The sequence below is a fragment of the Phascolarctos cinereus genome, unplaced genomic scaffold (assembly GCF_003287225.1).
Source record: "Phascolarctos cinereus isolate Bilbo 61053 unplaced genomic scaffold, phaCin_HiC Scaffold_3;HRSCAF=262, whole genome shotgun sequence".
Classification (NCBI taxonomy): Eukaryota; Metazoa; Chordata; class Mammalia; order Diprotodontia; family Phascolarctidae; genus Phascolarctos; species Phascolarctos cinereus.
The window spans coordinates 112,066,362-112,083,090 of NW_027555736.1; the positions used below are offsets into that span (position 1 = coordinate 112,066,362).

At 41.1% G+C, this 16,729-nt stretch overlaps 1 protein-coding gene across 2 annotated transcripts in view; it reads left to right on the plus strand.

Annotated features, from left to right (window-relative positions):
• Positions 1-14,288: 14,288 nt before the first annotated feature.
• SH3GL3 (SH3 domain containing GRB2 like 3, endophilin A3) overlaps positions 14,289-16,729 on the plus strand; it is a 160,590-nt gene continuing 158,149 nt past the window's right edge. For both annotated transcript variants that reach the window (XM_020966143.2, XM_020966153.2), the window contains exon 1: positions 14,289-14,500. In XM_020966143.2, the coding sequence (XP_020821802.1) occupies positions 14,456-14,500 (45 nt within the window). In that variant the 5' untranslated portion in view covers positions 14,289-14,455. The remainder of the gene's footprint in view (positions 14,501-16,729) is intronic.

Below are 16,729 nucleotides of genomic sequence, written 5' to 3' on the forward strand. Positions count from 1 at the left end.
AATCACCTCTGATTAGTTAACACACTGGGAGGAGGGCTATATTAAAATGAGGGTCTGGGGGTTCGTGACTTAGGTCACTTAATCTTGGTCAAAGAGATACCAATTTCCATATCATCTGTCTTGACAATTGGAAGGAATCAACCTTTCCCCAGTCCTATCTGGGTAGCACAATGAGCAGGAATAGACCCCATTAGATTAGATCTTAATGTCCTACTGAAGAAGAAACTGAACTTTGGAAGAAAGGCGGATGGGGGGAGCTCTGAGTCTCCAAGATAATGATTACTAAGAAAAATCATTTTTCACGAGTCCTATAATTTTTTAAAAAGATGAAAATAGAAAAGGTTAAAGATTGGAACATGGAATTTGGATTATTGCCAATAACTGGAATTCTTGCCTTCAGTCTCTCCCTTCTTCAGGCCATTCTTACATAGCTGTCAAATTGATATTAATTAAAGCACATGTATGAGAGGCAGCATGGAGGAGCAGATAGGTGACCTGTTTTAGAGTTAGGAAGTCTCTTAAATATATGGGCTGTGTGACCTTGGTTAAGTCACTTAACCTTAGTACCTCAGTCAAGTCTCAAACTAAAATTACAGAACTATTACTATCTTGTATTAGTAGTTCTTCACTAGGACTTCCTTAAAACAAAGACATCACAAATTGGGGGTACAAAAACATAGATTTGACCATGTTACTCTTTTCTCTGTGGCTCCTAATTGCCTCTAGGAAAAATGCATTTAAAGCCCCTCACAAACTGCCTCCAACACACATGACAACTTTGTATCATGCCCACAATCCATGCTGTTACTACTAACCAGACACAGAAGACAGCCTTACTGGCAAGTTGTGGTGTGATGGGAAGCACCCTGCTTCTGATGGTGCTGCTAAGGTTGTGAGCAAAGTCATCTCTGAGCTGAATGGGTAGCTCATCGGCATGGCCTTCTGTGTTCCCACTCCTAATGTAGCTATTGTGGGTTTTTCATACTGCTTGGAAAAACCTATCAAATATGATGATTTCAAGAAAATGGTGAAGCAAACATCAGAGGGACCCTTGAAGGGCATGTTGGGCTACACAGAGGACCAGGTTGTATCCTGTCACTTTATTCATTTATTTATTTTATTTTTAGTTTTCAACATTCACTTCCATAAGTTTTTGAGTTTTAAATTTTTCTCCTCCCCTCCCCCCCTTCCCAAGAGGGCAATCTGATATAGGTTCTACATACACATCATATTAAACATTTTTCACATTAGTCATGTTGTCAAGAAGCATTAGAACCAATGGGAGGAACCACGAGAAAGAAGAAACAAAACAAAACAACAAAAGAAAAAAAGAGATCAAATAATATGCTTCAATCTGCATTCAGACTCCATAGTTCTTTCTCTGGATGTGGTTAGCATTTTCCATCATGAGTCTTTTGGAGACGTCTTAGATCCTTGCATTGCTGAGAAAAGCCAAGTCTATTAAAGTTTGTCATTGCACAATGTGGCTGTTACCGTGTACAATGTTCTTCTTGCTCTGCTCACTTCACTCAGCATCAGTTCATACAAGTCTTTGCAGATTTTTCTGAAGTCCACCTGCTCATCATTTCTTATAGCACAATAGTATCTCATTACATTCATATACCACAACTTGTTCAGCCATTCCACAATTGACAGGCATCCCCTCAATTTCCAATTATTGACCTCCACAAAAAGAGCTGCTATAAATATTTTTATACATGTGGGTCCTTTTCCCATTTGTATGATCTCTTTGGGATAGAGATCTAGAAGTATTATTTCTGGGTCAAAGAGTACACACAGTTTTATAGCCCCTTGGGCATAGTTTTAAATCGCTCTCCAGAATGGCTGGATCAGTTCACAACTCTACCAACAATGCATTAGTGTTCCAATTTTCCCACATCATCTCTAACATTTATCATTGTCCTGTTTTTTCATAAGCCAATCTTATAGGTGTGATGTGGTACCTCAGAGCTGTTTTGATTTGCATTTCTCTAATCAATAGTGTACCCTGTGACTTTAACAATAACATTCACTCTTCTACCTTTGAAGCTGGTGCTGGTGTTGCTCTCGATGACCATTTTGTCAAACTCATTACTTAGTATGACAACCTTCACTGTCTACATGGCCTCCAAGGAGTGAAGTGCAAAGTTGTGGATCTTCATTCATAGCCAAAAGAGGATTTCCAGCACTGGGGAAGCCCACATCCCTAAACTATTTCCCAATGCTGGAGATCTCATAGCCCACTCATAGTCCTTCCCCAAGGCCTCCCTGTAGTAGAGGGGAGAAACAAAGAGTCCTGTGCTGGGTACCATCAATAAAGTAACCATAATCAGTGCAAAAAAAAGATATGCTTTATGGAGGTCACCCCCAAGACTGAACCTGGATAAGTGTAAGTATAGAACCTGAGCAGCTGAGCCATAGGATACACAGGTAAAATTATTAAACTCATCAAAGTGGAAGAAACCCTTCTTCCCCAGAAAATAGAACAAAGGAGGAGAAACTGGGAAACAGTTCAGAGATATTTTGAGATATGGTATAGACGGAAAGAGAAAACTTATATAAGATAGCCTCAATTTTCTCAATATAGGAAGAGAGGTCCTCTGCTGAGAGAGAGATAGAAAAAGAGAGAGAGAAGAAAGACAGAGAGAGAGAGAAAAGAAGAAGAAGAAGAAGAAGAAGAAGAAGAAGAGGAAGAAGAAGAAGAGGAAGAAGAAGAAGAGGAGGAGGAGGGGAGAGGGAGGGAGAGAGAAAAAGGGAAAGGGAGAGGGAGAAGGGGAGAGAGAGAGAGAGGCAGACAAAAGTGATTTGAGGGAAAAAGAGAGCATGAGATAGTCACTTTGGGGAGAATGAAGACAGTCAGCAAGAGAGGAATAAATGGCTCTTCAAGTATCAGTGTGGGCCTGGTTTAGATTTTACTTACATTTTTAATGGACCTAGTTGCCATGGATAGCTAAGTCAATAGAGAGCAATGAACTCAATGACCTGGGTTTGAATTCTGTCTCAGACACTTGCGGTTGTGCAATTCTGGGCAAGTCCTCTCTGAGCTCCATTTTTCTCATCTGCAGAATGAAGGAATTGAACTCAGTGGCCTCTAAGGTCCCTTCCAGCTCTACATCTACGATCCTTTCTTTAGCAGTGCTCTAGAACATGAAAGTAGGAGTGGAGGTGGATATTAGGGAAAACTCAGGGTTTAAATTTGCCAAGGCTTGAGTGGTGGATGATAAGAGAATGTGAGAAGAGATTCAAGTGTGGAGGAGAATGTAAAAGCTGAACTGGTCAACCACACAGTCAAGGTAGTGAAGGGAAGGTAGTGAGGCCAGAGCTTGAGCGTGGTGGCCTGAGAAAGCAGGGAAAGATATGGAGGGACCAGAGTTTATAGTGACCAATAAGAATAGCTTTAGGAGGAAGTAATCAGAGGGAGGCGAAAAGATAGGAGGTTATAATTATTGAGATTATAGGATTTAAGCTGCTTGAGGGTAGAGACTACTTCATTTCTGTCTTTATATTCTCAGGTCCTAGCACAGTACAATTATTGATAAGTTAATAATGATCACAGAATGTTAAAGCTAGAATGAGACTTAAAAATCACAATATCAGCATCAGCCAGTGTGTATGATTATTCATTCAGGGATAATAGAACAAAATTTGCTTTTAGTATTTGAATGATAATTGTACTTGCCTTTCCTGGCTTTTGGTGTTATCACATGGTTGTATTGTTTTCTGGTTTACATGCCCATGAAAGTTATAGTTCAACAACATTTAGGGTAGGGAATAACCAATAGAACTATCCATTTTGTTTGTGGTTAAAGCTCAGTCTGGGAGGTAGGCCATAGATAGGACCAAAGAAACCTCCATCATCCCATTAATGCACAGAAAAAAACTGGCCAAACTGAACCTTAATTTCTCATGGGTCAGCAACAGAAAAGTAATAGCCTTACTAACCTAACTGAGGTCAAGTGTATATAGCATTTTTCTATAATAGAATCATATCTAAAGAACCAGGATGGGACACAGAGGCTACTCAATTCAACCTGTTCATTTTGTAGATAATTGCAATGTGAATTCAGTTTTGAATACTACAGTTTTAAGTGGCAGATATATTGTCAAAACGAACACCAATGTCACCATAATAAAATAACCCTCTTTATGTGAGAGACTGCACTTGTCCTATTTGGCCGTACAGAATGCAGAATCACAGCCAGTGGGTGCAAAGTGCAAAAGCAACTTTAGGCTTGATATCGGGGAAAAGGAAACAAACAAACTTAATTATGGTAAGAACTATGCCAAAGTGGAATTTGCTGCCTTAGGAGGTAGCAAATTCCCCTTGCTAGAGCTCTTCAAACAAGAAGATGAACATTTATTGGGAGTATTATAGTAGGGATTATTTTCCAAGATCAGTCAGATTTGAAGTTCTGTTTCTGTAACAGCCCTCTACACATTGCTTAGAATGAAAAACAGGCCCCTGACAGGCCCAATTCCCACTCCACATGTACTGAATCCCTCATAGACTCTTTTTAGGTTTAATTTTTATATTTTATTTTTTCTAATTACATTAAAAACAATTTTTAACATTCATTTTTAAAAATTTTGAGTTCCAAATTCTCTTCCTCCTTCCCTACCCCTTCCCTGAGAAGGCAAGCAATTTGCTTAGACTATATACCTTACAGATTCTTTTTTGTTTGTTTGTTTGTTTTGGCTAGGCAATGGGGTTAAGTGATTCTCCCACAGTACACAGCTAATGAGTGTTATGTGTCTGAGGCTGGATTTGAACTCAGGTCCTCCTGAATCCAGGGCTTATTCTCTATCCACTGTGCCACCTAGCTGCCCCCTTACAGACTCTTGAAGCTGTCACACAGATGCTATTCAGGTAAACTTTCCCCCTCTATCCAAAGATTTGGTGATCTTTTCCTTAAGACAACAATAAGGAGTCTATATATTATCAATTTCCTAGCCACAGGTTGTTTGCAGAACACAAATAAATGACAAAGAACTAGTGGCTGATGTGTTTCATAAAGTTTTAGGAATTCTGGTAACACCAGAAGATGACATTAGTAGTTTGCTCACTACCTGGCTTCCTTTTTTTGTATATGCAGTTTTTTGAAGTGTGAAAACATCTGAGAGGAAACAAAGACATCTGTAACAAAATGCATACTACAGGTTCATTAGGGGTTACTGACCTAGAATTCAACATTAGTATTTATTTAAGGTGTACTGAACAGCAGAATCATGTATTGGCAGACATATTATGCAGGCAATTGTCTTACCTTATTGATACGCAGTGGTAAACTATTCTATCGTCCCTCTTCCAGTACTCATTTCTGAAGAATTTAGAAGCTCTAAGACTTTCTTCAACATTTAAAATGAAAAGAGCCCCTGCCCATTCCTTGAACTGACCAAACGATTCTTACTAGCTTCATATAAACCAATAAATAAAAAAAAAGTCTATCTGTTCCCTTTTGTGATTCACTAGGCCCAAGGAAAATTGCCATGTTCAACATCTGTAACTTATCATGTCTTTTCTGTTACCTCATTGATCAACAGACAACATGTTTTCCAGATGTTCAAACATGGGGTTCCTGAAAGGCCTATTAAGTTACAATATAAGCAAAACAATATCCATGCTTTTAAATTCCTGTCAGAGCCAGGTATGTGTGAATGCCTATCAACTACGAGCTAGAATTTTTTAAATGTCTGATTTATAAAAATACTGGACACATTATATAAATATTAAAAACCTGGCATGATACCACCTAATTTACTTTCTTGAGTAAGTTATTCAACCTTCCTAAATATGGGAGTTTTGTTAAAACAATAGCAAAAATAAAAGAAAATTGGCCTTCTTTGATTGTGTGGGGGTTGTCTTGAGTGTACACTAAAAGCTTTAGTGTGCCAAAGCCAATCTTTTAGAAACAGGAAGAAGTGCCATCTGTAACTTAGATGAAACTATACTTTTGAGGTCTTCAGTGACAAAGATGGCAGAAAATTCAAATGGATAAGCCAATTTCTATTGCCAATTTGGGTTTGCATTGTTGGAAGGGGTGTCCACAGAGCCGTCAAAATATCACGCTTATTTCATATCATGTTTATTCCTCCAGACATTATTTATCATGTGGGAAGTTATAAGAGCTTAGTACACACACTCCTTCTGACTAAACTCTGAAAGCAGGGACCAGGCCTTACTCACCTTTGTATCCTGCAATAGTGTCTAACTGAGAACCTTGTACCAGCAGGCACTCAATAAAGATGTGTTTACTTGAGTTTAAAGTAAAAAACTAAAACTATAAAACTCCAGGAACCCTCCACTGATGTTTATCTTTAACGGACAGTCAGAAGGAACAATTAAGTCAAAGCAAATACATTTAGGCAGCTAGGTGATGCCGTGGACAGCATGCCCACCAGACCTAGAGTTAGGAATAACTGAATTCAAATCCAAGTTCAGACAATTAAAATCGGGTAATTAAATGCAAGCAAGTCACTTAACTGCTGTTTGCCTCAGTTTCCTCAACTGTAAATGGGGATAATAATAGTACCCACCTCATAGGGTTGTTGTGAGGATCAAATGAGATTGTAAAGAGCTGAGCACAGTGTCTGGCACATAGCAAGCACTATATAAATGTTAGCTATTATTAGCTACTATTATAATTGAAATGATACAGCATGAACAGTAGTGATGGAATATGTTTTCTGTTGGGAAGATTGTTTAGTTTTCCCATACACATCCATTTCCTTACTGCTCGGGTTGACTCCTATCTTTCTAGGTTCTTTGATCCTGTTCTCTGCCTCATGTGCCCTCTTTTGCTGGGTAAATCACATCATTTTAGGATGCCATTGCTCATGGGGTGGTGAGGAGGAGACAGAAATTTCCTGTTCTCTCTTCCATCCCCCTTGAAGTCTGGAAGAGAGAACAAAGACAAATTCCCTCTCAAGAGCTGAGTTCTTTCTCTATAACATGTTTTCTTCTCTCATGCCAAGGAAGACTCCTTCAGTTGTTAGAGATAACTCTCTAATCTCCTCTGACATAGATCTCAGGGTCTTAGTTGACTCCTTAGAAAATATCCCACTTACAGAAGTAACCAGGGGTATGGATGGCTGGTCCTTCAACTAGCTAGCTGCCCTATAATTCTACCAAATTGATGGGGGAACTTCTTCATACCTCCTAAAGAAGCAAGGAAGGGTGTACACACACATGTGTATACACACACACACACACACACTCATAGACGCTTCCCTTACTAGCTGTGACTGGCAATTCATAGTTTTGTATCCTTTATAATTTGTGAATAGATCATTTGGGGTATGAGCCATGCTGAAGGTGCCATAGTCTAAAATGGGCTTTGTCCCATGCCTTTATCCAGTGAAACAGCTCTAAATATTTTTGCATAGACAGGACCTCTCCCCTCTTTCCCCCATGAGTACTTAAAATAAAACCTAAGCCATGGAACCGTTGGTGGAAGGGGTAGTTTTGTGACTAGTATTGTCATTATTCAGTCATGTTTGACTCTTTGCAATCTCATTTGGGGTTTTCTTGGCAAAGATACTGGAGTGGTTTGCCATTTTCTTCTCCAGCTCCTTTGACAGATGAGGAAACTGAGGCAAACAGGGCTAACTGACTTGCCCAGGGTCACACAGCTAGTAAGTGTCTGAAGCCAGGTTTGAACTCAGGAAGATGAGTCTTCCTGACTTCAAGTCCGGCACCCTATACCCTACACAACTTAGCTGCCTCCTGTATTTCACTGCCTTGTATTTATATTGTACTTTAAGCCTTTCATAACCTGTCTTCTTCCTTCCTTTACTGTCTTCTTGCAACATACTGCCCTCTCTATACTATTCTACAATCCAGTAACACTGGTCTCTTTGCTATTCTCACACAAGATACTACTACTACTAATAGCTAACAACTATAAAATGCTTACTATGTGCCAGGCACTGTGCTAATCACTTTAAAAATATTATCACATTTGGTCCTCACAACAACCTAGGAGGTAGGTGCTATTATTATACCAATTTTTACTGGTAAGGAAACTGAGACAAATAGAGGTTAAAGTGAGTTGTCCAGGGTCACACAGTTTGTAAGTGTCTTTACCTTCCTACTCCCTGCTTGGAATTCTCTGCTTTCTCACCTCCTGATTCCTTAGTTCTACTTCAAATCTCAGAAAAAAGACCACTTTCTGTAAGACTTTCTCAGTCTCCCTTAATGCTAGTGCTGTCTGGAGATTAACTCCAATTTAAACAGTCAATGAACATATATTAAGCCCCTAGTAAATGTCAGGCACTAAGCACTGGGAATACAAATACAGAAAAGACCATCAGTCTCTGTCCTCAAGGAGTTTACAGTCAAATGGGGAAAGATAATACATAAAAGGAAAAGACTATATACAAAAGAAAGATGAAAAAGGGGGGAGGGGAGTGGAAAGAGACCTAAAAAGCAGTGCAAGTTTGTTGAGAAATGAGATGTTCCAAGGTTTTGTATTTCATGGCTGAACCCATCAATCAGACTGAAGGAGGGTGAGTACATAGACTGATCGTATCTTGCAGTATGATGAGGTTTTCCCAATAATGAGTTTCCTGGGGCATTTTGGAGAAGTGAAAGTAGTCCCAAAGTAGTTCAAGCCAGATGAGAAATCAGATCTTTGAGCTAAACTAAGCTCCCTCCTGGGACAGCTAGTGGAGAGTGCCAGGCCTGGAAGCAGGAAGACTTCTCTTCCTGAGTTCAAATCTGGCCTCAGACATTTACTAACTATGTGATCCTGAGTAAGTCACTTAAACCTGTTTGCCTTGGTTTCCTCATCTGTAAAATGAGCTGGAGATTGTTTCTGGGGCTTTCTTAGCAAAGACACCAGAGTGATTTGCCATTTCCTTCTCTAGCTGGAGTAGAAACCCTACATGGGGTCACAAAGAGTTGGACAAAAACAAAACCCCCTCCTTAAATAGAGGATTTGGAATTCATGGTTTTACCTTCCAATCAGAGTGACAGAAGGTGGGGATGAAGTGGAATACCCAGGCTGATGGGATCTTGGCAGATGATGAGGCTTTCCCAATAATGAGATTTCTGGGGCATGATGGTGGAAAAGTCAGTCAGAAGTTCCAGAGTAGTGCAGCTAGGTGAAAATTAGATGTTTTGAGCAGAACTCCCACCTTAAATGGAGGTTTTGGTTCACCCTATTATATCTTGTTTATGGATAGTAGTTTGTATGTTGTTTCCCCCGTTAGATTGTGAGCTCCTTGAGGGCAGGGACTGTCTGTTTTTCTTTGTATCCCTAGTGCTTAGTACAGTATCTGGTGAATTTGTTGTTCAGTCATTTTTCAGTCCTGTTCAATTTTTCATGATCCCATTTGGGGTTTTCTTGGCAAAGAGAGTGGAGGGATTTGCCATTTCCTTCTCTAGCTCATCTTACAGATGAAACTGAGGCAAACAGGGCTAAGTGGCTTGCCCAGGGTCACGCAGCTAGTAAGTGTCTGAGGCCACATTTGAACTCAGTCTTCCTGACTCTAGGCCCAGCACTCTATTTTGCTACCTAGATGCCCCAACTGGCACATAGTAGGTGCTTAATAAATGTTCATTGACTTGACTTGTAAACACTTACATGTGCACATGTTGTCTTCCCCAATAGAATGTAAGCTTCTTGAGAACAGAGATCAGTTCATTTTTTGGCTGTATTCATTCGTATCACTTAGCTCAGGGTCTGGCCCATTGCAGGTGCTTAATAAATGTTTATTGATTTGCCTGTTTGCCTAACAATCATTGGCTTTATCATTAAAAAATTAGTAAACGTGTTCTGTTCTCTGGTGAGTTTGTGTTGGGGGGAGGAGAAGGGAGGGAAGAGGATCTACCTCCCCAAATCCGGTATGCCCTAAGCTGTGTATGGGGTGTTCAAGGAGGACTAGCACCTCGGTGTCCCTGGTCACCTCTCACCTGTGGCTCTAAGAAGCTGTAGCTTGTGCAGCAGCCACATCTTGGTAAACTGGATAGACAGGCTAAACCAGGTTGAGGGTAATAAGCAGGCCTCAAACCCATCAGTGAGTTAAAGGGATTGTCCACCCAAAGCATGTAAAGACTTCCCCAGGTGAAATGGATGGATGAGAACAATTTAATTCCAACAGCCATGAAGGCTGCAGGAGCATGTGTTGTGGGGTGCTGTTTCCAAGTGCTTGCTTCTTTAGCCACTCTTCCTAAACCCTCTCTGGGGCCAAAATTCCCAGCATAATCCCAGAGCAGTTCCCTAAAGAACACTTGCTAAGAATCAACAGACCTGAGTTCTGGTTCTAGCTCCCTAACTTGCTGACTCTTATGATACCTTAGGTAAATTGCTTGATCTTTCTATACCTCGCTTTCCTCATCTGTAAAATGAGAGAGTTGACCCAATAATCTCTAAGGTATTTTTCCTTGGTTAAAAGTCTGTGATTATGTTAAAAATTGTTTTAAGAAGTAATTGGGGAAAACCCCCAAAATATTTTTTAAAAGTCTGTGATTAGACAGTATCCCATCTTGCCTAATTAGAAAGATGCCTAAATTCTTTTTTTCTCACTCCCTCCCCTGACGCCTCCCCAAAATGGGATGCAATCTGATATAGGCTATACATGTACAATCATATTAAACATTTCCATGTTAGTCATGTTGTGAAAGAAGAATCAGAGCAAAAGGGAAAAGCCACAAGAAAAAAAAAACAAAAAACAAAAAGAGGAAATAATATGCTTTAATCTACATTCCGACTCCATAGTTCTTTCTCTGGATGTGGATAGCATTTTCCATCACAAATCTTTCAGAATTGTCTTAGATCACTGCAATGCTGAGAAGAGCTAAATTTAACAAAGTTGGTCATTGAACAACCTTGCAGTTATTGTGTGCAATGTTCTCCTGGTTTTGCTTACTTCATTCAGCATCAGTTCATGCAAGTTTTTCTAGATTTTTTTGAAATCCACCTGCTTACCATTTCTTATGGAACAACAGTGTTCCATTACATTCATATACCACAATTTGTTCATCCATTCCCCAATTTCCATCCAATCCCTCAATTTCCAATTCTTGGCCACCATTAAAAGAGCTGCTATAAATACTTTTGTACTTGTGGGTACTTTCCCCTTTTTATGACCTCTTTGGGATACATACCTAGTAGTGGTATTGCTGGGTCAAAGGGTATGCACAGTTTTGTAGCCCTTTGAGTATACTTCCAAACTACTCTCCATAATATCTGGATTAGTTTACAACTCCACCAACAATGCATTAGTGTTCCAATTTTCCCACATCATCTCCAACATTTATCATTGTCCTGTTTTGTCATGTTAGCCAATCTTATAGGTGTGATGTGGTACATCAGAATTGTTTTAATTTGCATTTCTCTAATCAATAGTAATTTAGGGCATTTTTTTATGATTATACATAGCTTTAATTTCTTCATCTGAAAACTGCCTGTTCATATCCTTTGACTATTTGTCAGTTGGGGAATGACTTGCATTCTTATAAATTTGACTCAGTTCTCTATATATTTTAGAAATGAAGCCTTTATCAGAGACACTGAGGGTGCCTAAATTCTTCAGATGGGCCATTTTTAGCCCATTCATTCAAATTCACCCTTCCTAGTTTTGAAGATCAAGTAAGATAACATGGTAAATCTTAAAAGGCTATGCAAATATGGGGGTTGTTACTTAATGGCTTTTTAAGTTAGGTTTTGATGTCTTTATATTTTTTGGAAAAAAGGTGATGTATTTCTTAAATAGTCAGGATTACATATCAACCCTCTGTTGTGGCCTTCTACTAGCTCCTGTGGCACTGCTGGTGGGGCCTCCTGACAGAGCATCTCTGGGGAAGTATGGCACCTGGTAACACAGTAAGGCACTTAATTCTTTTGGATTGCTTGATTTCAAAGACCAATAGCGCCAATCTTTTTGTGATGAAACATCTCATAAAAAAATGATTATATGTATATATATCCATATCCATACATACATATGTATCTATCTATATCCATCTACCTACCTACAAATTGAGTCCACAAACAAAAGGTGCACAGCAATGGAAAATGGCATGTCAGGTTGGTGAAAGCACTAGTCATCAATTTCATTTGGAAAATAGGGTTTTGTGAAGGGAACTAATATGAATTGAAGCTGGGAAGATAACAGGGAGCCAGCTTGTGGAGTGCCTTGTACATTCCAGAGTCTAGAGAAGACTAAGGATATTGAATTTTATACAGTGGGGAACCACTGAAAATTTTTGAGAAGGTAGATGTAAATCAAATCTTCCATATTATTTAGGTGGGAATGGCCAGTATCCCACCTCTGAAATGGGGATTTCAGAGAAACTTACTGTGCTTTTGGAGAGCTTGGACACTAGATTGTTGATGCCTCAACATTTGATGTTTTTCAATATTCTTTTATCTCTTCATTTTGGGGGAAAAGGAGGGATTTAAAAAAAAAATCTATGGAGTAGATATATGTGCCCTAGAAGTTTATAAAACTATCTCTGAAGGTGGGAACTATGAATAGTCTTCATTTATGTTTCAGGATGTTAGGGAGAGATGCAAGAGAAACTGTAATTTGTAAATTACCTCTTGCTTTGAGGGATTTCATAAAGGCCATATATGGATGCCTGATATAACAATGCAAAGCTTTGTAAAGCACTTTGTTATACCGACCTCAGATCATGCTTCCATAGTGATTCAAGGTATATTTCTAATTAACAAAGACAGCTTGTAAAGCTATTAATTATCACCAGATACTGATAACAGTGGAGTCATAGAACTTTAGAGTTGGAGTGAGCTTAGACACAATTTAGTCCAACTCCTCATTTAACTGTTGAGGCCCAAATAGGTTAAGTGACTAAGGTCATAAAGCCAGTAAATGGCAGAGACTCATTTAAAACCAGGTATTTTGACTCCAAGTACAGTATTTTAAAAAAAATAATATCTTCCTGCCTCTTACTCCAGTTCCCTTCATTAAAAAACAGAACACTCCCCAAATGTTCCCTACCATATGAATCAGTTCTATAAAAAATAGATCTGTGCTAGTGATACTTTCCTTAAAAATATTAAATATGAAATTATGAACATGAAAGCTTCATGGATCTGGGATTTGGGAGAGCTGATTTGGAGGAAAATTCCATCATCTTTGCAGCCCTGGATGCTCATGAAACTTTCAGAAAATAGCTAGGCTTCCTCTAACAGACATGCTTATCCAACACCCATCCTAGGATCCAGACTTAGGATCCCTTCCAGCTTGGTTTGGCCTGTGAGAGTTTAAGTTCAGCTGTTACAGTCTTGGAAAAGCCAAGGCTCATTTCTATTTCATAGTGAGGCACCTTGCCGTAGGAATGAAGTGGAAGAATGAAATGATATAAAAATATTTATTACAGCAGACAATTTTTGTGGGCATACAAATAGGCTTAACCTAATTTATTTTGCGTCCAAATTTGTCCAATTCTTTTTTGTCCCTAGGGAAATTCCATGTACCCATTATACCTTCATCTCCATGTCGATCCTTTCCTCCTTCTCCCCTAACCCGTAAGTATTTCCGGACAAATTAATTTAGGAAACACTCAAACTGGATTATTTAGACTTGGTTGGAAACAGGTGCTACCTATTTACAGTATAAGATGCAATAAAGTAACCTGGGAATAAATTGCACACACACATATTTAATGTATTTGTAAATTAGCAGCATGCTACATTGTTCCTATTGGTCCGAAGGAGGCTGAGCATCTCCCAAAAATGAGTAATTCACTACCAGCTCACCAGCGGGAATCTGGTGCATTTCTGCGTTACCAACAATGATTTAGGGCATCCTTACACTATTTTTTCCCCAAGGTAGGATTTCTCCCTCTTGGGCTTCTCGGTCTGGGCTCCCTACTCATACCCTACCTCGCCCATTCTGCCAAAGGCTTGTTCTTTGCCCGCGGATCTCCACCTGCCCGCGGCCCCAGGTTGGGGCGGAACGAAGTAACAACTAGGAAAACCCGGTACATATACAGCCATCCAAACGCAGGGTGCGTGGCATACGCATTTCACGTGAATGCACGGACTTTAGGGCCTGTAAAAACCAGTAGGAGGGGATGCAACAACCAGCTGGAGGGGAAACCCTCCTCAACCCCCCGCATCCGCCCTCTTTTAGGCGCCCGCGCCCCTCCTATGGCCCTCAGGCGCCTCTCTCCCGTATTCACGTAACAATGAAGCGTGGGCGTTCTTTGGAAGCCTCATTTGCATACAGCCGCGGCTTGGCCAATGGGAGCCCGGGACGCTTTAGAACGCAGAGCTTCATTTGCTTGCCTGCGAGGGAGAGAGAGTGTGTGGTGGCGGCGGTGACTGTGAGAGGCAGGGGGTCGGGCTGAGAGCAGCGGGGCCAGTGGCCTGGGCGTCCGCTCCTCTCCTGGGACCGCATCGTCCCCCTCCCCGGCCCCCCTGTCCTCCGGCGCCCCCCCCCCCCCTCCGGAGAGTCGGGCGCCCTCTGGCCCCGCGCGCGGTCCACAATGTCTGTGTCCGGACTGAAAAAGCAGTTCCACAAAGCTAGTCAGGTAGGATGGGGGAAGCCGTCGGAGGGGGAGGGGAGGAGTCCTGCAGTGGGGGTTGGGGGGGAGGCCTGGGTCCGGAGGGGCTGCCACTCACACCCTCCAAAAAGACTCTCCTGGGCCGGGAATTGCCTCGACCTCCCACCTGTTTGGGGGTAATGTCTTCTAACCCCGGCTCCAGTCTTCCCCTCCTTTCCTGAACCGTGTCTCCACCGTGGGTGTGGGTGTGGTGAGGACAGGGTCCTCCCTACCCTACTTCTCCCTTAGCTCACCCCACTCCCCAACTAATCCCCTTCCCTACATTTAACCCCCAACTGAGAGCCCACAGTCTCACCCCCCTCCCCTCATCCCCATCCACCCACTTGACCCCGCCCCCAGGCTATGGTGGGTAGGGGGTGTAGAGGGCACTTGGGGTGGGGAGAGATAGGGATTGGGTTGAATGGGATTGAAAAAAACCACCCAGGGTGGTGGAGAGTATTGAGAATGGGAGGGGAGGAACTTGCTTTTGACTATGTGGAGGGATGGGGGAGATGAAGACAAGTGGACAGCTGCTCAGGTGATGCTCTTGGTATAGCCTTCTCTTTCCCTTTCCCTCCCTCTCTCTCCCTCCCATTCTTCCTGTCTTCCTCCGCTTCCCTTACTCTCTTCCCTCCCTCTTTCTTCCTTTTTCCTTTCACTTCTTCCTCTCTCCCTTCCCCTTTCTCCTCTCTTCTCCCTCCCCCTTCCCCTCTCTTCCTTCCTCCCCTTCCCCTCTCTTCCTTTCCCACCCTGCCCCTCTCTTCCTTTCCCACCCTGCCCCTCTCTTCCTTTCCCACCCTTCCTCTTCCCCTTTCTATCCCTCTTTCTTCCTCCTTCTCTTCTTTGCTTCTTCTTTCCAACTCCCCCTCACCTTGTCTACCTCTCTCCCACTCTACCTTTTTTTTAACCTCCCTCCCTTCCCACCCCACCTTCCTCCCTCCTCTCCTTCTGTCCCTCCCCCTCCCTTCCCCTTACCTCTCTCTCTCTCCTTGAAGCATCTCCAGGGAGTGAAGTTTGATTTTCACCTAGGAAATGTTGAATCTGGTTATATATATATGTGTGAGTCCGGGCCTCTGAGTCTTTCTCTGCCTTTAATTTTTCTCTCAGGGAGCGCCCCCCCAGCCTGCCTCCCATTCCAGTTTTTGCTTTTCTGAATGAGAGACAATATATGAGTTCTAAAGGAATATTTATCAACTTCAAGCCAGAATGCAAAAACACTACATCTTCTCCCTACCCCCCCATTAACTTTTTCATGGAAAGTTTTGTAATGTACTTTGAACCATTCTGAGGGTCTTGCTGTCCCAACTTTTTACAGTGTGGCCATAGTATACTGTAGTGTAGGAGTGTACTACATTCTGCTACACTTTAACTAACCTAGTATCAGATATCTAAAGAAATTGCTGTTTGTATATGTCATAGTGGCATGTTGAATAACTAGAGAACTGAGGTGTTTCTAAAACATTAGGAACTTTAACAAAGGAGAAATGAAAGTGAGGAAGTCACCAAGGGAACAACCACACAAAGCATTGTGTAACTCCTAGTGTGGTAGTTAACAGTTGGTTTTTGGCTGGCTAACCAAGAGGAAAATGTTGAAATACTAGAAAGTGGAAAGGTTTTGAAGAAATGGTAGTGATGAGATGCTTCCGGTAATTGAACTAATTGAACTAAAATAAATTATATTAAAGCAGAAGTTTGTGGATCTGGTGTAGAGTGTCCCACTTGAGAAGAACACACAACAATGTTTTAGTAGCAGAAACTACATTTTGCGTTTGAAATGCTAAACGGATACAAGTTTATCTTCTCTAAAGATACTCCAGCACAACGATAATGGAGGGAGAAATCACACAGGATTCAGTGTAATAGAAAAAGATACAATTGTGGAAGAAAAAATACTCTTGAGTCACATAACTGGAAAGATAACATTTTTAAATGTTTTCTTACCTGAATTATAATAGTTTTATTTTATGCAAAATTACCACAGTATTGGAAGAAAGAAGAGCATTGAAAAGGGAATCTGGAGACTTGTATTCTAGTCTCATGGTTGGTTTGTTTTTTTTTTGGGGGGGGGTTTTGGCCATTAAATAATAACTGTGACTTTGGGTATTCACTTAACTATTCTGGACCTCAGTTTCCTCAGGACCTCAGTTTCCTCATTTGTAAAATGAAGGATTTGAACTTGATTTCTAAAGGTCCTTCAAACTGTAACATTTCAAGTTT